This window comes from Urocitellus parryii, chromosome 3 (assembly GCF_045843805.1).
Source record: "Urocitellus parryii isolate mUroPar1 chromosome 3, mUroPar1.hap1, whole genome shotgun sequence".
In the NCBI taxonomy this organism is placed as follows: Eukaryota; Metazoa; Chordata; class Mammalia; order Rodentia; family Sciuridae; genus Urocitellus; species Urocitellus parryii.
The window spans coordinates 204627281-204648680 of NC_135533.1; the positions used below are offsets into that span (position 1 = coordinate 204627281).

General features: G+C 59.6%; 1 protein-coding gene across 1 annotated transcript; it reads right to left on the reverse strand.

Annotated features, from left to right (window-relative positions):
* Positions 1-988: 988 nt before the first annotated feature.
* Colgalt1 (collagen beta(1-O)galactosyltransferase 1) lies at positions 989-19807 on the reverse strand. The gene is made up of 12 exons (XM_026389935.2): positions 19505-19807; positions 18341-18451; positions 17437-17554; positions 11974-12108; positions 10538-10742; positions 9448-9567; positions 5732-5808; positions 5555-5661; positions 5099-5231; positions 3804-3931; positions 2656-2862; positions 989-2532 (listed from the first exon to the last, which is right to left on the reverse strand). Exons 1-12 carry the CDS (start codon positions 19783-19785, stop codon positions 2265-2267), a joined length of 1890 nt encoding a protein of 629 aa, XP_026245720.2. The 5' UTR covers positions 19786-19807; the 3' UTR covers positions 989-2264.
* Between the last annotated feature and the right edge of the window lie 1593 nt (positions 19808-21400).

The following is a 21400-nucleotide window of genomic DNA, read 5'->3' on the forward strand; positions in this document are numbered from 1 at the left end:
AAGAAGAAGAAAGTTGTTTTTTTAAATTTTGTCTTTTGTATGACAAAGATGACCCCCCTGCAAAAGAAATCCTGCAGATGGCTGCAGTTTAGGTAGCAGGATTTTTCTCTTTGCCAAGCTGAGGCTGGAATCCAAGATTTTGCTCCTCTTGAGCTAGTGCTCTGCCACCGAGCCACATTCCCAGCCCCCATCCATTTTTAAAAGGTGCGCGCACTTGTGGGTTCTGAGAGCCACCGATAGTAGTACTGGGGGCGGGGCCCCGCGCATGCGCTGCACTAGACGGTCTCCCCCCCACCCCCCCAGGCGTCACTCCGCGCATTGCAGACACCGTCAGGTGTTCTGTCACGCGGCGAGGATTTGGTGTGGGGACGTGTGTGGGTCCTGGAGCCAATCCTCAAGGACAGTGTGGGACAACGGTGTTCCCCTGTGCAAACGGGAGGAGCCGGAGCGCGGTCACCACCTCAGCCGTGTCCGGAAGGAGGTTCGATCCTTCGTCCCTTTGCTGCATTGGATGTTCCACGCGGACCACTCGCCATCTGCAAAACTACACACACACACACACACCCAGAGGGTTTGCTAATCCTGAGAGCTCGCCAGCATTTGTTCCAGAAAATCCAGACGCACCTGGGCGTGGAGAGCTGCCCGGGACCTCCGCTCGGCCTGGGTCCCGGCACCAGCTGCCAAGGGCGGCGCCTGCTCTCTGGCGCCCCCTGCCGGGCTCCTTTCCTCCCTCCCACGGGGTTCCTGGGGTCACCCCCTAACTGGAATCCTCATCTTGAGGTCTGTTTTCTGGGGACACAGACCATGTCTGTGCCCCTGCCTTGAAGTCAGTGGACAGTACTGTGGCTGACCCCACAGCTAGAGGAGGCCTCCCTCTGTCCCAGAGCCCAGACTACTTGGGAGAGCCGCACGGGGCAGACTGGGACAAGGACACTGGGTATGGAGCGTGGGAGGCGTTTGGGCGGCAAGAAGACCAGGACTTCGGTGGAAACCAACCAGGACCATTTAATACAAAAATAAGCAAATTACCCGAGACCCACCCGCGAGCAGGGCTGCCCCGGAGGACTAGGCGATGCTCCAGCCCTGAGGGTGGATTTGGAGGGAAGGCACAGCAACCCCGCTGGGAACACAGCCCAGGCCAAGCGCAGCACCCTATGGGCTGCGCCCACCAGGCCCCGAACACACGCTCCTCCCACGGAGGCGTGGAGACAGGCAGCTGAGGGAGCAGGCAGAGGAGACTCCACGGCAGGCGCCAAGCGGACAGACAGGAGGGCTGGGCAGGAGGGAGGCCCAGCCCCCATCTGCCTCCTGAGCCCCCTCCAGGGGGGCTCAAAAGTAGCCATGTGGCCACTGGGACCCAGAGGTTACAGCTGGTGGGGGAAGAGCTACCTCCCTCCTGGACAGTGGGGGAACCAAGCATGCTTCAATCCAGCTGGGAGTCCACGAGGCCTGGCACACAGTAGGTGCTCAATAAATGCTTGCTGCATGAAGAAATGAAGGGACCTATCTCACACACCTCTGTGTCCTAGGACTGCTGTGTGGCCTGGCACACGGTGGGTGGTGACAAATGCTGACTGAAAGCTGTCACACTGTGTGGTGTCATTAGTGCTTTGTGCACAGCAGGTGCCCAAGGTGAAGGGAAGAAACCAATTAGAGAAGCACCACATTTACTTGCACCAGGCTGAAGGCCCAACACAGTGGGTGCTCAATAAATGCCCTGAATCAAGAACTTACCTTTGTGTCTCAAATACCAGGCATGTGATAGATGCTTGGCATGTGTCTGAATAAATGAACGTCTTATTTATCTCAGTATTCCCAGAGCCCAGAATGGTGCCCACCACACAGTAGGCACTCAATAAATACTTTGAATGAATTTCAAAGGTGAATACATATCACTAATACCTGATTCTTAATCTGATCAATAAATGCTTGATGATCGATTCAATCTCTGATCAGAGGAATCATTATGCCTCCTTCATGGCCATAACACAGAAACCTGGTACGAAGCAGGTGCTTAATAAGTGTTGGGCACATGATAGATGACCCAGTCTTATTCCTATCCAATTCCCCTGTGCCCAGCCCTGTTCCTGGCATACAGTAGGCACTCCATTAATGCTGCCTGTGGCAAGGACTGCTGAGCAAGAGCTGGCTGGATGCCACCCCGTGGTGAGCTCTGTGGTCCACGGGGCCCCAGGCGACCCCGCTGTGCCCTGCAGCACAGAGAGGGTGGCGCTGCCTGGCTCCCGCAGCCCTCACAGCATCCCTCACAGCTCGTCCCGCGCGGTGCTGTCCAGCGGGGACTGAAGCACGTCCGAGTTCTTGGCCTCGCGGCTCAGCGCCTGCTGCTCCCGCATCTTCTGGGACTTGGCTCGGTCCCAGTCGGTCTTGACGTGCTCGTTGTTCCACACCACTGAGGTCTCCGTGTCGCTCACGTAGCCGTCGTCCCCCGTGTAGTGAGTGGGGTAGACGAGCAGCGGCTCCACGGAGAAGGCGCGCAGGTCGCGGGGCGAGAAGTGGGCTTTGTACTCGGACCTGGGGGGGAGCACGACAGGGTGGCCCGGGGAAGGGACGGAGAGCTGGGGACGCGGGCAGAGGAGACCCTCCTGGAGTCCCACCCCCTGACCCCCTCTGCCACCCCCTCCGCCGGCCACTCACACTGGGTGCTTGTCAAACATGACGGGCAGGAACTCATCCACCGGCAGCATCTTGGCCAGTGGCCTGGCGGCCAGCAGCTTGCGGGCCCCTTGCAGGGAGATGACATAGGCCAGTGTCCAGTAGGAGTAGTCGGCCTCCACCAGGTTCCTCACCCGGGGCACGGCCTTCTCGGGGTGCTCCACCTGCATCCGCTTCCGTCCCACGTAGCTGGGGGCAGAAGCAGCGCCTGTCACTCTCACCCTCCAGAGGACGCGAACCCAGAGAGCCAGGGACCTAGTACCCTGCCAGGCTCTGAGACAGCACAGGCTCAGCACGTCTGGGGAGCACGGATGAGGCCACTGTCACTGGACCCGGTGAGGTGGGACCGCAGGGTTTAGGGGTGGGGGCACAGGAGGGGAGTGGGTCTTTCCTAAGGGTGCTAGGGAGCCATGGGAGGGTTTGGAGCGGGGAAGAGCAGATCACTGGAATGCTCCGAGGGTGAAGCTGGTTTCAGAGCTGGGGGTGGGAGCAGCCAGGAGGGAAGGGTGCAGTCACGCACTACCCGCCCGACCACAGGGCCAGGCCTGGGCGGTACCCTGCACGTGGGAGGGGAAGAAGGGAGGGGCAGAGGGAGGAGACCCTGGCCCACCTGTGACATTCTGAAGTACCACCCAAGAGCTGGCCACCTCCACCCACATCCTTAAACTGCACTCTTGGCTCTTGACACACCCCAAACCTGACCATGCCCAGCAGGCCAGCAGGCTCCCCGGCCACACCCCGTCCTCAGCCCTCCCACCACCCTCTCGTGGGCCCAGTGTAGTGGGTGAAGCCTGACCACGCCTACAGGCTTCTGGCCAGGCCTAGACTCTGGGTCACCCTCCCAAGGTCCTACCTGAGACCACACCTGACATGCTCTCAGGCCCAGGGACTACCTAAGCCCTTTGGTCAGGCTGCCAAGAGTTGGCTGTCCCAGGTCACAACTCTTACCCCCAACCTCACCTACTGACCTTCGGGCTCTAGGATTCCCGCAGGGCTCCGGCCACGCCCCCAGACTGCCCCACCCACCGACTCACAGGCCACATCTCTGGCTCTAGCTCCCAAACCCCAGGGCACACCTCTGTCCCTGGCCACGCCCAAGGCCCAGCTGTCGGCCCCAGACCCCCACTTACATGAGGTCCCAGTCCAGGGCCTCTCGCTCCACGTCCCGCATGAGATTCATCAGGCGCCTCTTGAAGAAGATCTCAAAACGCAGGTCGTCCTCAAACACCAGCGACTTCTGCAGCCCTCGGTCCACGACCTGAGGGGAGGTGCCCCAGAGGTGACAAGGAGACCAAAGCCCAGCCTGTGCCTAAAGCTAGCGGCTCTGCTTGAAGGCCCTGGGGACCCAGAGAGAAGCAAGCGCACCGTCCCTCCAGGGTTCAGATCTCCTGGCTGCGACCTCTCGCTTCCTCCCTCCCACCCGGGCCTTTCCCTGTGCTGTGCCCTCCACACTGAGCCTCCTCCCTGGCAGCCAACGGCAGGCTCCTTGCCACCCTTCAGGCCTCAGCTCAGATGTCACCCCTGATCACCCAATGCCACCAGCTGAGGACAACCCGAAGCCCTGAGCCACTCCTGTGAGTGCTCATCGCATCTATCATGTTGCTGCTGCTGCTTTGCTGCTTGTCACCGCTGTCCCCACCTCCCCAGGCTCTCCCCTTGTCACCGCTGTCCCCACCTCCCCAGGCTCTCCCTTTGTCACCGCTGTCCCAGCCTCCCCAGGTCTCCCCTGGGTGGGGGCAGGCTCACTCCTGGTGGCTGCCACGTCTCCAGTACAGGCTGGGTACACAGTAGGCGCTTAGCAATTACTTGAATGAATGACCTCGAGAATCTTCACAACTGTCCCCTGAGACCATGGCCACCTGGAGAAGCCAGGGAGCACCTTTCTTGCTCAGAACCTCCACCCGCTAAGGCAGCAATGGGCTTGAACCCAGGTCCCCTGGCTCCAGGGCCACCTGGCGCGGCAAGCTCTGCCCTGCGCCATCCACAATGAACTGCAGGAAAGCAGGGGACACACATTGGGTAACCGCCACCTCACACCCCAGATGCCCTCACCACACACCCCGCAGCCGACACGCCATCTGGTCCCCAATCTGAATCCCAGCCTGACATCTGCCCCGCCACAGCCTCCCGTACCCTGGTGAGCAGCTGTGCTGGCTGATGTCACTGTGGCCACACTGCGTTAGTATGTGCTGGGCCCAGCACCAGGCTGTGGGAGGGGCCCACCTGCTGCAGGGCCAGGCTTGCTCCCCTCCCCGCCTGTTTCCACACCGGCACAACAGGACAGCAGCCGTCCCCTCAGAGGCTTGGGCCACACTGACGCTGCTAAGGCAAAGGGGCCAGAGAACAGCCCAGGGTCCCACCGCTGCTGGCCCTGCCCGTGACCCCTCAGGAGACCAGGCGCGGTGGCCTCCGGGCCGCCACCCACCTCCTTCCAGATGTTGTAGTGGCTGAGGAAGCAGCCGAGCTCGCCCTTGGTGAGGGGCCGCCCGTGGTAGGGGTCCCGGTAGCCGGGCAGCATCTGGATGCCCAGCGCCTCCACCTGGCTGCTGTTCATGGCCCTGGACACAGAGCAGGACGTCGGCGGGCGCATAGGCAGGAACACCGCCCACTGCCAGGCCGCCACCGGCCACCGAGCCAGCACCCCCTGCCCTAGGAGGCCCACCAGGCAAGTGACACCGTGGCTTCACGGCACTCCACCTTAGCGAGGACTCAGCCCTCCGGGGCCAGCGCGGCCTGGGGACCGACCCACCCCAGATGGGACTCACCCCGCCCCCTGCACGGCCCACGCCCCCCCACCTGCCCCCCACCCCACAGGCCGGCGACTCATCCCCGCGTCCCCCTCCAGTGTGGTCTACACTCGCACATCCCAGGGCAGACTCACTTGCCGTCCACGGCCTCCACCAGTCGGGCCTCAATCTCCTGTTCATGCAGCGCCCGCAGCATGCGCTCCCGCCGGTCCTGCCGCCGCTTCAAGTTGATCATGAAGACCTGCGGCCAGAGCCTCGGTGGGACCCCCATCAGGCCGGCCTCGCCCCTCCCCAGGGAGAACCCAGCCCACCTCGTCAAAGCCCATCTTGTCGGGGGTCCTGGTAGGTGCCGAAATGAACCGGGAGTGCTCCACGGGGGGATGCTTCACTGCGGGGCAGAGAAACCAAGGGTCGCTGGGGTCCTGGGGCCCCTGGCACCCTGCCCACACACCTCCCTCATCTCCTCCCAGGCTTCGCCCCTTCCCCAGAAACCACCTCACTCTAGCTGCTGGCGCTGCCCCACCCCAACACACATCCCCACCCCAGGACCTTTGCACACACACTGACACAACCTTCCCCCTCCACCCCCAAGTTACAATGTCAAGGGGACAGGCAGGTCTCCTGACCTCCCTAGACTGGGCAGGCACCTGGGCCTCACCACCAAGGCCCCATTCTTGCTCTCCTACCTCTCTGGCCCCACGACTACCCCTTGTGAGCTCTCTGCTTGCACTGGGTTCCCACCACCCAACACAGGGCCAGGCCCACGGAAGGCGCTCAGTCGTCACTCAGAGCAGAAGACATGATGGCAAACTGTGTGTGACCTTGACCCGTCTGTGCCTCGTTTATAAAGTGGGATAATAAATGAGGAGATGCCGTTGGACCACACAGGTCCAGACAGGTTGAACTGTGTCCCCAAAGCGTATGCTGAGCGTCAACCATCAGGACCCGCGACGCGACCTCTTTGGAAATGGTGTGTGACAGAGGCCAAGGGCCAAAATGAGGAGGGTGGGCCTGCGGGCCGAGGCTGGGGGTCCTCGCCCCTGCGGTCGGTTCTAGGGAAACGGAGCCCAGGCATGGCGGGAGGGCAGCAGCGCACACAGTGACCCCCGCTGAAACCCCGACCGCGGCGCACCGTGAGGCCCTGGAACTGGCCAAGCCCTGGCCTCTGCCCCCCGTGACCTCCAAGCCCCAGGGTCACACCACACAGTGACACTGTGCCTGAGGGTGGGGTCTTGGGCCACACGGTGTCAACTCCACTTCTGGGGGGCCTGGGGACAGCTCAGCCACGGGGAGGGGGACAGCCATGTCTAAGGACTCAGCCCAGTGCAAACGCTGGAGAGCAAGCCGAGGCGTCCTTGCATCCTGCCCCACAGCCTTGCGGGGAAGCGGTGCTGTCCGTGGCCACCAGGAGGGGACACCCGGGAGCTCTGCAAGGAGCTTTCCAGATTCGCCCCCCCACCTCCTCCTTCCTGAGCTGCCTATGGGTGTTAGAAACTGAGCAGAACAGCTCCCAGTGGGCTCCGGGCCAAACCTGAGGTGCTCTGGGGACCCTGCGCTTGCCACCATGTGAGGAGGGCGCGTGGCCTCAGGGACTGCTCTCTAACATTGCTCATGCAGACCTGGAACTTTCTCACACACATGCAACAGCAAGCTCATGGACCCCCTGGGAGAACCAGGAGAAAACTGGCTGAGGATGTGGTGGTTGTTGGGCCAGCGGGACATGTGACTTGGCCAAGAGCAGGTATATGAGTGGCTAAATGGCTGTGTGGAATACTATACAGCAAGGCAGAGTGAGCAGGCCACCGCTGCACACGGCACCATGAATCAAAGGGAAGACGCCAAGCTGTGATTCCACTCATCGAATGCACATACTGAGGCTGGGGATGCAGCTCAGGGTAGAGCACCAGCCCAGCACACCAGAGGCAAGTTCCACCCCAGCTCCACAAAAGAAAGGAGGGAGGGGGAAAGGGGGAGGGAGAAGATTTGGGAGCAATACCACGTGCATAACACAGTGCAGGTACCTGCATGTGGACAGAATTTTTTTTTTTTTTTTTTTTTGTACCAGGGATTAAACCCAGGGGCAGTTAATCACTGAGCCACATCTCCAGTCCTTTTTATTTTTATTTTTTTAGTTGTAGATGGACACAATGCCTTTATTTTGTTTATTGATTTTTATGTGCCTCACAAATGCTAGGTAAGTGCTCCACCACTGAACCATGACCCCAGCCCCCCAGGCCTTTTTATTATTTTTTAATAATATGGTCTCACTAAGTTGCTGAGGCTGGCTTTGAACTCGAAATCTTCCTGCCTCAGCCTCCTAAGTCTCTGGGATTACAGAGGCACACCACTGCACCCGGCCAGAAAATGGGATTTTTCCTCGGAGCACAAGGAAGTATTTGCACAGATATCTAAAACTGCCAGGCCATCGTCCATCTGTTCTGGCTCCTGAGAATGAGCAAAGTAGCCACACACTGTCATGTTCTGAGGTTTTAACAGCAACATGAGTTGTTTTCCTACAGGAAATAATAGAAATAGCTGAAAACTTAAACTCAGAGCACTGTGGCTGCCCTGCAGGTGCTACCCAGGCCCACTCCCTTGACTGCAGCCAGGTCAGCACTGGACATCTGCGGGTGACAGAGCCTCAATCCTGGTCAATCCTAGGTGGACGGCCCCAGGGACAGCAATCTCAAAAGGACCCTAAAGTTTTCCCCAAAGCAGAGGGCAGGGTGACGGCCCACCGTTAGCCACCAGGGGGAGCCACAGACAGACTATTCTAGAAACAGTGAAGGCTGGGGCAACTGAGTTCTGGGTAGAGCCCCTTCCAGACCCTCCACATCTGTGCCGTGGGGCAGCCTCACAGGCCTCTGCCGGCACCTGCATGTCCATCCCAAGACAAGGCCGCGCCACCCTAAAGCCGCTCAGCACCCTGTGTTCGTCCTGTTTCAGGCCCAGGAGGCACAGCCGCTAGCTTCGTATCTTATGGGCTTGTTTTTATACATGCAGTTGGTCCCCTGTATCCGTGGGTTCTGCATCCACGGATCCGACTGACCACTGATGTAAATTATTCTGGAAAAAAAAACGTCACCTGTACTAAATACATACCGGCTGTTAATCCCTAAACAAGACAGCACCCACGTACAGACCACGCGCACTGTATCAGGGGCTGTGAATCCTCTGGAGGTGGATGAGCATCACAGGCAGCAGGTGCAGAGGGTCTATGCAAAGGACCTTGCGCATGGGTGGGTCCTGGCAGTGGAGAAAGCCCTGAACCAATGCCCTGGGGTACGACGGACGTGCCAAAGACCTGAGCCCACAACTGCGGCCAAATATTTAGTTTCCTGTCTGGACATCCGTAATCCCAGTAACTGGGAGGCTGAGGCAGGAGGATTGCAAGTTCAAAACCAGCCTCAGGAACTTAGCAAGGCCCAAAAAACTGAGTGAGGGCTAGGATGTGGCTCAGTGGTTAAGCACCCCTGGGTTCAATCCCTGGTACCCCCCCAAAAAAGTTGTAGAGTTTTCTTTATCAGACACATTTATATAAGTAAAATGGGAGGAGTAAAACCCATTCCAGTTAAATAGAAGGTTGTGGGTTTGGCAGGAGCAGGGGGAAGAAATGCCCTGAGATGAGTGTTTCCTGACGCTGACATACATTTCCAACGTCCCTCAGAAAGAACCTGCTGCCCTCTCCGCTCCCACACCCTCTATGGCTCCCCAGGGCCCTAGAGGGACAGGCCTTCTCTACGGCCTGATGTCTGACGCCCCCTGCTGCCAGCCCTGCCCCTGTACCCTGGGATCACCTGCCCTCCAAGCTCTGTCCCCTCCAGCCTTGCTCTGGCTGTGATTCCCTTCCTAGTAAACTCCTATTCCCGCTGCACTTACCAGCACCTCCTCCAGGAAGCCCACCCCTGCCTACCCTAAAGTCCCAGCTCACTGCAAATCTGCAGCGCTCATTTCGTGTTCACGGCATGGATGCAAAGTGGCAGAGGCAGGGAGGTAACAGCCCCCGGGGCGGCAGGCGCAGACTCACCCATGACCTCCAGCTGCACGTGCAGGAAGCTCTCCGCCTCGTCCTGGAGGGTGCTGTGCGCGCGCAGCGGCACGGGCAGGAAGCCGTACACCTCCTTGTTGCACACGTACATCTGCACCTCTGCGGCCAGGAAGGACAAGTGAAGGCCAAGCAACCCGCGGCGGGGCCACCGGGCAGCGCTGGCCGCCTCTGGCCAGCAGCGAGCTGCCCAGAGCGAGCCGCAAAACAGCCCATCTGGCCCCAGCCACCGGTGACAGCCCTGGGCATCCCACCCTCCGCCCCGGGGACCTGCGGCAGGACAGCCTGGCGCCTGCGCAGACCTAAGGGATCAGGACCCCCTGGAATGCCACCGGGCAAAGTCACAGAAAACTCGGTGACACCCAGCGAGCATCTCAGCAGCTGGGGGACTCCACAGGGCGAAGCCCAAAGGCGCAAGAAGTGGTCACTACGCAGCCCGACAGGCCCACGCGGGGGGTGGAGGGGACGCAGCAGGCGCAGGGACCCAGCGCCTCCCGCGCTCTGCGTTCCTGTTGGTGGTTGAAAGATCTTTTTCTTTATTCACTACAGCATCTGCAGTAGTGTCACTACCCCCTGTTTATAGACTAAACTTTCCCAAAGGTTCCTATAAAAAGGGAAACAATTCATATGGTTTGGTCCTCTGCAGCTGAGGCACCCACTGAGGGTCCTGGACTGTGTTTCCCCACAGGTAAAGGGAACCACAGATGCTCAAATGTGGAGGATTGAGAGAACATAGAAACGCATCGAGAGGGAAGCCGCACTCATAAACAGGCCTCCGAGAGCTGCGGCAACTACTCAGGAGACTGAGGCAGAAGGACCCTGTTTGAAGCCAGCTGGAAACTGAGACCCTGTCTCAGAAAAGGGCTGGGAAGGGAGTGAGGGAAATGAGGGCTGGAGACTGGGTCCCAGAGAGTTAGCCGAACACCTGGATACAGCCACGCCTGAAGGCAGACTAGTACCCTGCAGCTTCAGCTCCTTGAACATTCCGGGTGCTGTTTGGACTTGCTCAGCACGTAACCCAAAGAACCAGGCGGGCACCCCGGAATGACAGAGCCCTCCCTCTCTCACTCACCTGCCTGCTTGCAGGAGAAGGCGAAGACGATGATATCATCGAAGGACCAGGTGTAGTCGGGGTGGGGCGGGTAGAAGGCCAGGTTCCGGGAGGCCGCCTTCCGCAGGTCGATCAGGAAGGTCGAGTGCACCATGGGAACCGCGAAGCAGCCCCTGCGGTCGCGCTTGCGGATGGGGATGTAGGCGGGCGTGCGCTTGTAGTAGCCCTGCGGGAGGCCGAGGCGGAGGTCTGCACCCATCGCACTGCCCCGTCCCCGCCTGGCCCCAAAGCGGAGGCTGGAAGCCTTGACTGCAAGACTGGGAGGCGGCCTCCAGCTTCCACGGGATGTCCCCGAGGGCCATCAAGCCTGTCCCCACCCAGACCCTTCACAGATGGCAACAGCAGCAGCCGGCAGACGGATGGATACCGGAGCAGCAGGCGGCGGGGGCAGAAGGGGCGGAGGCCAGGGGAAGCCGCAGCAGCCCCTCTGACCCGCAGAAACCGAGGCCAGAGGCGAGCGGGCAGGAGGGGGACCTCTAGACAAGTTCTCAACCCTGGACACCCTCGAGCTGGCGTCCTCCCTTGGGCCCTTCAGAGACCAGAACTGTGACAGTGCAACATTTGGATATTATTTTTAAAAATCAAGCCACTAAACAGTTCACTTGAAAATTGTAAAATTTTTGTTACATGAGTTTTCTCTTCAGTTAAAAACAAAAAGAGGGCTGGGCTGGGCTCAGGGCAGAGCGCTCGCCTCGCATGCATGAGGCACTGGGTTCCGTCCTCAGCACCACGAATAAGTAAAGATCCTGTGTCCACCTACCACTAAAACGGAAAGTTAAAAAAAGAAAAAAAAAGGTCAGGAGCCAGGGTGCGGCTGGGTGGCAGGGTGCACACCACCATGCGGGGGCCCAGGGTTCCATCCTCAGCACCCCAGGGTCGTGGTGGTGGGGAGGAGAGAGCACGGATTAGTGTCCTGGCTCCAGTCCCCCAGCCCCTTGCATGCCCCCAACCCACCCGCCCTTCCACTCCTGTGGCTTTGCTTAGTATCCTACACTCAAACCTGAGGGTGGGACTTGTGACTAGGCATGACCAATCATAGTTTTGTATTTTCCTGGCTTTAATAACTGGCTCAGGACTGTCCCCTGGCTGGACACTGCTAGGTTCTTCCCAGTGCAGTCCGAGAATTAAGCCAGTCAATGAATGGGGGAGGAAAAAACTTGTTTGAACATCTGGATCAAACCACGCCTGAACCCCCATCCTGGCACCATCACTTCCCAGCTCTGGGCTTTAAGGCAAGTTCCCACCTCAGTAATGGTGGGGAAGTCATTGAAGACATCCCTCAGTGGGCTTTCTACAGTCAGCATGAGGGCATTTGCACAAGGTTGTGTGAAGACAAGTTAGACTGCAGCTAGGGCCCCCGCTTGTCACCTGGCCTCCATCCCCGGGCCCCGTCCTACCTGGGAAGTCATTCCACACCAGAAGTTGGAGTACGCGGCCCGGGAATCCAGCATAGGCGCCACCACGGTCTTGTTCTCGGCGATGAGCAGGCTCAGGGTGTCGGGGTTGATGAGCAGGTTGTCTGCGTCCACAAACTGCAAAGCACCCGCCGGCCGTCAGCGTGGGCCACGTCAGGCCGCAACTCGGAACCACTGGGCAGAGGCCAGCGCCTTGGGTCCTGATGAAGGCCCTGGCTCCTCACCCACCAGCTCAGCCCTTAAGGACAAGCTGCCTGTGGCTGAGTGTGTCCCCAGTTTCCCTGCTGGGGCTGGGGCTGCTGTGCGGTATGGGGGAGGGGAGGGCTGTAAGAGGTGGGGCCTGGTGGCGGTGACTGGGTCACTGGGTCAGTGTGTCCCAGGGCCCAGGTAGTTCCCCAGGAGGAAGTCCGCTCAGAGAGCTCCTGGCCACCCGACTCCCAGCACTGCCATGACGCTCGGGCCACCTGGTGGCGCACTCTGCTCCCAACTGTGAGCTACATGACCCTTTCCTTGTCATGACTCCAGCATCAGGTATTGTCACAGCAACACAGAACAGACTGTGACCCCAAAGACTGTCATCAGCACCTTCCATGAAGGCCACACAAGGATGTTCCGAGACGGCAGTGTCATTACCCCACCACTGTGAGCAACCGGAATCCAGCAGCAGCAGGTCAGGTAGGGGACGGACCTTGACCTGGTCCCAGGCCGAAAGGAGATGCCACCACTGAAGATCACGGACACGTGTGGCCAGATGCAAGTCAGGCTGCGCTGGCCTCCACCCGGTCACCTTGCATGAATCCAGTGGTGGCTTTGTTTTTTCCTGGCTTCTTCTTCTTTTTTTTTTTTTTTTTTTTTAATGTTCGCGAAGAGCGTGAGCACCAACCCGCCATTAACGAAAGCAATCCTCTAGGGAAGGCACGAGGGTTTTTTTGGTACCTCAGATTGAACCCAGGGGCACTCGTCCCTGAGCCACATCCCCAGCCCTATTTTGTATTTTATTTAGAGACAGGGTCTCACTGAGTTGCTTAGCACCTCGATTTTGCTGAGGCTGGCTTTGAACTCGCAATCCTCCTGCCTCAGCCTCCCGAGTCGCTGGGATCACAGGTGTGGGCCACTGCACCCGGCAGAAGCGCAGTGCTTTAGAGCTGTCACACCATCCCGTTCCCTGGGCTGGAAGCAGGCCTCAGTGCCCCCACGGTCTCCTCTGGCCTCCCAGGTGCCGGAGGCCCTGCGCCACACGGTGCCATGTATGTACCTCCTGCTCCTGCCCACGACCCGGCGCAGTGACCTTGCTCCATCCGAGCTCTTCATGTTACCCTAGACGACTGACAAGCTAATCAAGAGAGTCCTGCAGGAGTCTCAACGCTAACAACTGGCTGATTGCTGGGGTCTGGCTGGTTCCCCTTTGGTCCCCTCCTGTTTCAACTCAGTGGCTGGAGTCCCCACGATGCCGCTGGGCGACCGCTGAGCTCGGAAGGCTGTTTCAATGAGCGACAAACAGCTGCGAGCGCTCTTTTATATAAACGTAAATTTGGGGGAAACTGTAGCTGTGCTGTGGACGTTGGCAAAAGTACCGCAGCCACGGCGAGGAGCAGGCACTGCTCAGAACCCACACCACCAGGTCCAGAGAGGCGCTGTGTGAGTAAGTGCGTCTTATCTACATGGGGTTGATTACAGGAGCTAACATTTTCCAAATAACAAAAAAAAGAAAGAAAAAATGAAAAGAAAACCGCCCCACAGGAAGCAAAGCCGTCGGGAATTCCCAGCTCCCGGGACATGAGGACACGCAGGTCGGGATGCGCCCCGGAACCACGGGCGGCACCTCCAACCCCAAATCTGAAATCCAAAATTCAAGATTTTTGAACCCGACGTGGCGCTACAGGGGGAAGTTCTGTTGGGAGGACCTTGTCTCATGCACAAAGTTATTAAAAGCTGTTACACAAAACCACCTCCAGGCTGTGGGACAAGGTACCCTGCGAAGCAAAGGAATTTAGACTTAGATGTCAGCCCCACGCTATGGGGTTCCACATAGGCAATACTCCCAAATCGGAAAACTCCAAAATCCAAGATCCTTCTGGTGCCTGCCTTTCAGGTAAGAGCCACTGAGCAGCAGGGAGGCTGGCTTCCCCTCCCCGCGCAGTACTCCAGAATGCGGGGTCCACCGCCGCACACAGGAAAACAGGGTTCTCCTCCCGGCAATGAGGGGACCCGCTCGCTCCCGCTGGCAGCCCTCCGCAGGGGAGACGGCTGTCCCAGGCTGGAGCCTCGCTCACACCAACAGGCCCCCCCCAGCCCCTGGGGGCATCTGAAGCCGTGACCTTTGTGTAGATATCCAGCCCAAACAGCCGAGGGTCCCGGGAAAGTTCAACAGGGTTGCCCAGGGTGAGAGCGGCTCAGGTGCGCGCTGTATGCGCATGCTCAGAGCAGCACTGCTCATCAGCGCCAGAAGGTAGAAACCACTAGTGCTGGCACCGGATGGACGGATGGACACCACGTGGTCCAGCCACACAGCAAATGTCACTCAGCTATAACCTCAAGAACAAGACATTGAGCACGGCACAGAGGCACAGCCTGTCATCCCAGCCGCTCGGGAGGCTGAGGCAGGAGGATGGCGAGTTCAAAGTCAGCCTCAGCAACAGCGAGGCCCTAAGCAACTCAGTGAGACCCTGTCTCTAAATAAAATACAAAATGGGGCTGGGGATGCCCTCAGTGGTTGAGGGCCCCTGGGTTCAGTCCCTGGTACAAAAAAAAAGATGGCACTGAATGACAGCCCCACAGAGGGCCCAGGTGTGCTGTTTCACTGACATGCAACACCCGAGCAGGCCCACCCGCCACAGGAAGCAGGGGAGTGGCTGCAGGGGCTGGGGCCGGGCAGTGCCTGCAGGGTTCCTTCTGGGTGAGGCAAATGTTCTGGAAGGAGATGCCCCGTGTAACATCAGGAGGCGCCCCCGACAGGAACTGGGCATTGGACTCGATCATTTTACGTTATGTAAATTGCACCTCAATTAAACAAACACAGCTACAAAGTGGTCTCTCTGGAAGGCGATATTAAGGTTTGTCCATTTTTCCCCCTCTTATGCTTCTTAATTTTTTTTCCTGCTAATAATATCCCTAACTTTTGAGGGGGGAAAGGGAGTGGAAGCCCTTTTAATAATAAGTCTAAAACATCAGACAAACAGTTTCCCTCCAACATGGTTCTCCAAAGTCCCCAACTAAAAAATGTAACTTTGTGTCAAAAGCTGCTTTGAGCTTCCTCTGGAGTTCCGCCCGCCCGGGTGTGCTGAAGGGAAAGAGTAAAACTCCCAAACCCGAACCACAAAAGCAAAGGCCAGCGGACCGGACAAGGCGGCTCTGTGCCGGAGGGGTCTAGGAGGAGCCAGAGCCACCTCCGAGCTGTCCCCTCCTTTGTCTGCCTGCTCCCATGTGTGAGGAGGAACCCGCAAGGCTCACTTGGGGGCTGGGTCCACACTCGCTCCTCCCAGGACAGCAATGTCCTCCAAGGTGCTCGGTCCTCCCCACAGGGCGCAGGCCAGGGACTGCTCCGGCCTCCACCCTGGGCCTCCTGTTGCCCACGGCAGCCACAGGGAAAACCCTGGAGCAGACACAGCCCTGCCCTGCTCCGCCCTCCATGGCTCCCCAGCACCCTGCAAGCTAAAGCCAAACGCCTCCTCTGGCTTGCACAGGAGGGTCCCCACCCCAGTCACTCAGTAGCACTGCTGCACTCCTGTCCCAAGTGTGCTCCCTGCTCTTACTGGGGACTCTGCCCCGGGGCCCACTGGGCGGGCTCCTGTTCTCCTTCAGGTCTCTGCCTGGGCTCCTTCCTCCGGGTCACACGACCCCTGCTCATTCACTGCGTCCCCTGGTTGTGGGCGAAGGGTGGCCTCCAGATTCCCTGAGGTCCTAACCCTGGCCCCTGTGAGCGTGACCGGGGTCTCCTGCACCTACAGGAAGGCGTTAATTAAGATGAGGTCCCCCAACAAGAGGTGGCCTTAAGTCCACTGACTGGGTCCTCTCAAGAGAAAAGGAGGGGACCGGGAAGCCATGTGACCAGAGCAGAGGCGCTGCGCTGTCTCCACCACATCCCAGTAGCTTCGAAAGGGGAAGAGGCGGGGAGGACTGCCCTGGGGCCTTGGGTGGGGTGCAGCCTGCGGCACCCCGACTTCCCACCTGCAGTCCCCACAGTGTGGGAGCCACCTGGGGGGCTCGGGCCAGCCTGTGCCCACCGCAGACGCCGCAGGGCCCTGGCCCCTCCAGGTGCTCTGCGCGGCACGCCCTGCCTGCGGCGTCCCCTGGCTCTGTTCTGTGGTGTTCAGCGCCCGTCACCTTTCCTGGGGGATCAGGAAGGCAGGCTCAGCTGACCACTGTGTCCCCAGGGCCCAGCTGAGGCCAGCGCATGTAGACGCCGGCCAAGGGACAGCGCAGGTCGTCCCCACGATGGCAGCAGCACGGAGCCCAGCACCAGCCCCAGCACGTCGGGTGGCCTTACTGCTCTCCCGCTCTGCGGGGCCCAGCCGTCGGCACACTCCCCTCTGTCCCAGGGAGGGGACAGGTACCGTTACACCCAGGCCAGGACAGAAGGCGCTCACAGAGGTCCGTGACCGTGGACACTCCTCCTGACACTACCGAGTTCCAGACTCAACGGTTCCCGAGACGCAGCTGCCAGCCAGGGAGAGGGAGAGGAACCAGGCTTCCCCCCGCAGCTCGGGCCCCAGCCCCTGGCCTCGTCCCCTTGCCTCTGAGAAGTGGCCCAAAGAATGTCACCGTGGGGTGTGCACAGAGCTTGGCTTTACTTGTGATGGGGTGACAGAAGCGCAAGGGACCACCCGGGACTGAAGCTCACCATTTTGGGAGCAGCGGGAAGTGGGGCTGAGCCCAGGGCGCCCGGCCACCGCGCACATACCGCCTCCCCATTTCCCGAGACAGCGTCTTGCCAAGCTGCCAGGCTGGCCTCGCACTTGCCCTCCCCCTGCCTCGGCCCGGGAGGCGCTGGCCGCAGGGATCGCGCTATCCTGGGGACTGAGGCCTGCACCAAGGACCAGGCGGCCCAGGGTCCCAAGGCCTGGGTCCTCTGCTCTCCAACTGCATGAAACTGGAGGAACTGGCACCTCCTCCTGCAGCCTCAGTCTGCCCTTCTGCAAAGTGGGTTATACATGGCCCCTGAAGCAGTGGCGCACGCCTATCACCCCAGTGGCTCCGGAGGCTGAGATAGGAGGATTGCAAGTTAAAAGCCAGCCTCACCAACTGCGAGGCGCTAAGCAACTCAGGGAGACCCTGTCTCTAAATAGAACACAAAATAAGGCTGGGGATGTGGCTCAGCGTCCAAGTGCCCCTGGTTTCAATCCCCAGTATCCACCCCCTCAAAAAAGACGGCCCCGCATCCTGCTGCTCTGCCTGTCCCTGGCCGTCCAGCCTCCCTGGGCCCACAGCCATGGCTGAGCAACTCACCAAGATGTAATCAGCCCACATGTCCCGAGCCGATTTCAGGGCAGCCTGGCGCAACTTCATGACGTGCTCATAGCGAGAGTCGGACCAGTGTTTGGGGCCCTCCTCGTCTGGGTAGGACCTGTGAAGGGACAGCTGTGATGTGGGAAGCATGGGGCGAGGCCAGAGCCCAGAGAGGGCCTCGGCCACCCTGGGGATGATCAGAGGAGGCTTCCTGGAGGAGGAGGCCTGCGAGCTGAGCTGGAGGCTGGGCAGCAGCGAGAGGTGGAAAAACCCTGGGAGGTGTGTCCTCGCGGGCAGCAGGGCACACACAGGGGACCAGAGGGAGCGAAGCTGGAGGCAAACGGTCAAGGAGAAAAGCTCAGAGTGGCTGCAGAGGGCCTCCCGTGCCAAGCAGGGCACCACTGAGGATGAAGGGGAGCCGCTGGGAAAGGGAGGGACACAGACACCCCTCAGGTCACAGGAGCCCGGCGTGGGAGGGGCACCTGGAGCCCCCCCCAGCAGTTTGGGGGCAGCCTGTGCGACACCGTGAGAGCCCATCTCGAAAGAAGCGGGAGATCCTAAAGCGATGGAAGGAACCTGCGGCCACATGGCCCAGGGCTCTCACGGAAGCTCCATACAGAGTGGCTCCTGGGTTCACCCCGAGACAGGAACAATGCAGAGGGCGTCACCAGGACAAACGACTAAAGAATTCCAGGTGGAGGGAAGAGCTGGGACAAAGGCCTGGCAGGAGGATTAGGGCCTATCAGTGATGGGAGGAGTCAGGGCTCCTGTCCATGGTCAGGCTGGAAAGTCACAGGCTGAGGGCCTGTGAGTCCTGTTCCAGGGCAATAGGGAGCCATGGAAGGTGTGTGAGCAGAGGGGCAGCCAGTCAGACCTGGGGGCTCAGGCAGGACCTGGCGCTCACCTGGGCTCCTCCGCCGGCCGCCACTCCACATAATGGTACAAACTCTTCACCGCCACCAGCCACTCCCGCAGCACAGCTGATGTGTTGTCTGCATTGTGGTCCGTGGCCACCCTGTGGGCACAAGGGGACAGTCAGCACAGCTGGGGGGAACAAGACAGGACCACGTGATGCAAGGCTCCCAGGGCTCCTTCCCTGGCTTGGCCTCCCACCAGCCTAGTGGCCCTGGACAGAACACTGCCTCTCCATGCCCCGGTTTCCTCATCTGTAAAAAGGGAGTGGGGACAGGCCAGGTCACTGGGTGCATAAACAAGCTGGCTTGGAAAACCACACGAGCGACTGGGCTTCACTGCTTGGGGGTCCTATGACCAGGTGCGCGCAACTTAATAATTTAAAAAAATCTACATATCATAAAGTCACCCGGCCTGCCTTCCTTCTCTCCTGTGAGTGACACACCTCAGAGTGGGCTGTGCTCACGCACCATTCAACAAACAATTGTTAGGCACCACATGTATGCTTGGATGATCCAGACTGGGGAATGTGGGGCAGCCCAGAGAGGGACGCTGAGGAGTCTAGTTTGGCCACGAAGCGGAGAGTTAACTGTCCCTAATAAATTGTTCAACATTAAGGGCACCAGTAATGTCGACACCAGGAAAGACAGTCACCCAGCTGTGGCTCCTGAGGCCAAGCCTGCGCGGGCGGGGCGGCCCCAAAGGCAAGCGCAACAAGTGGCCTTGACTCGCCCCCTTTCCACGGGGGAAACTAGGCAGAAGAGCAGAAGTCACCAGTCAGGCGTCCTCAGGGCGCTGGCCTTCCGCTTGCCCCTGTCATCTGGTCCCCGCTGGCCCACGAAATCAGAGGTCGGGTCCGCCTGAGCCCCAACTCCTAGGGCCACCCTGGAACCAGGGAAAGTTCAAGACCCAACGGGGCAGCAAAAGCCGGGAAGCCTCTCCCTCAGATGTGGCCACGGCCAAGCCCAGCGGCGCCCAGGCCTTGTGGAGCTGTGGGTGCCCCCCAGGTGGCGGCCGCCCAGCCGGGGACAGACGCGGGGCCTGGGATCCGTCCCGAGCGCGGGTCCCGCGCGTCCTCTGGGCGTGGAGGGCGGCTCCGCCCGGAGTCGGGAGCGGCGGCGCGGACCTGTCCCCCGGGGCTGCAGGGCGGGCTCACCACAGCGCCGTGCGCTCCCGCGGGTGCCGCAGCCGCTCCAGGGCGCCCAGGGTGGCGGGCAGCGCGTGGGCCGCGTTTCGCGCCAGCAGCGCGATGAGCACCCGCGGCGCCTGCAGCGGCGACTCCGGGCTCCAGCGCTCCTCGGGAAAGTAGGCGGCGACACCTGGCGGGCCCCCCGGAGGCGGAGGCGCCAGCAGCAGCAGCAGCAGGAGTAGCAGCGGCGGCCGCAGGCCCGGGAGTGGCTGCCCGCGCCGCCGGCACGCGCGTGGGGCCGCCGCCATCGCGCCACGCGTCGCCTTTAAGCCGCTTTTCTGCCGGCGGACGCGGGCCGCGCCTTAAAGGGTCATCGGTCATCCAGGCACCGCCTCTGACGCGCGACTTAAAGGGGAGGAGCACGCTTGGCGTCCAGTTAGCCGACTGGGCTGGTCTCCCAGGCTCCGCCTCTGAACAAACTTAAAGCCCCTCAGCGCCGCTGACCCTCCGACAACTCGAGGCCGCCCCTTCGTGACGTCACGGACCAGCCCCCAGAGCCCCGCCCCGCGTTGCCTCCTTAAAGGCACAGAGAGCTGCTGACGGAGCCGGCCTGGCGTGGCAGCCAGACGTTCGCTCACTCCGGGAGGTCATCCTTAGGAGCCGTCTAACTTCCACGTGTTTAAGACCCGCGTTGCCAGCAGACGGACCTGGCTAGATAGGACCCAAAAGATCTGAGTTTCCTTGGCTGCAACATGTGATCTACCATCCTGGTTCCTGACCTCTCCTTAGGGGTTGTTGAGCCTCCTGGCACCCAGAAACCCGCCTTCAAATCCAGCCCCCGCAGTGGACGCGCTGAGGCTGTCCGCCTTGTGTAACATGGGGTCAGAGAGAACCCTCAGGCCTGGCGCGAGCGGCCAGACACTGCAGTGCCTAAGCAAGTCCTCCCGCAGGGTCATCATTTCCATGGAAATCCTCCCAGGAGATTGTTTTGCAATATATAATGTATTTTCTTTTCTTTCTTTTAGTGCCCGGGATTGAGCCCAGGGGCGCTTAAGCACTGATCCACACCCCTAGCCCTTTTTCTGTATTTTACTTAGAGACTTGGCGTCTTACTGAGTTGCTTAGCGCCTCGCTGAGTGGCTGAGGCTGATTTTAACTCGAGATCCTCCTGCCTCAGCCTCCCGAGCTGCTGGGATTACACGTGTGCGCCACGGCGCCTGGTTCTGTAATGTTCTGCATAATCGTGTTTGTGTCATTCTTTAAAATGAACTTTTAAGCCTGATGCTCAAACACATATTTATTTACGAAGATGGGGGCGAGAGGGTTCAATATTGTGGAATTCAGGGCACTCGCGGAGTGCAGCCCCGTGGGCACCACAGGTAGTGGGACCCGAAATTTAAGGAACCAAGATGAAGGCGGGGCCTAAGGAAGAAAGTGGGCGAAACCTGAAAGTCCGGGCCAGGCCCAACTACCTGGGGCACAGGACACTCACCCCTTCTGCATCCCAGTCTTCCCGTTTTTGCCCACAATACTCCCCACTACAAGGTAACTGTTTGGCTCTTCTGAAAGAATCTTGATTGGTGACATGATTGTGTGGGGTGGGGGAGGACTGGGAAAGGGAATGTTGCCTACAGGTCACTGCTGAATCTGTGCAGGGCCCACGGGGTCTGTGATGTGAGGAGTGTGTTTGAAACTTTCCACAATAAAAAGGCAAAAAAAAAAAAAATACTCGGGATTGGATAAGGAAAGAGCTTAAGAGCTTTCATATTATTAACAAAAACAAGGTGACAGGATATCTCATTCCATCTGGAAAGATTTAGACACCCCTAGGACAAAGAATGGCTTTGTCAAAAGGGGAAGGCTAACAAATTCTTATTGCTACAGTGTTTCCAGAATTAACAGCTCCACCCTGTCCCGGGAAAG

Bases quoted from the DNA above. Each gene is read 5' to 3' on its own strand.
- Colgalt1 (XM_026389935.2), bottom strand. From the start codon at position 19,785: ATGGCGGCGGCCCCACGCGCGTGCCGGCGGCGCGGGCAGCCACTCCCG. The intron at 12,109-17,436 runs GTGAGTTGCTCA...GGTGCTTTGCAG, and splicing joins TGTGGGCTGATTACATCTTG to TTTGTGGACGCAGACAACCT. The intron at 10,743-11,973 runs GTAGGACGGGGC...GGCCTCCCGCAG, and splicing joins GGTGTGGAATGACTTCCCAG to GGCTACTACAAGCGCACGCC.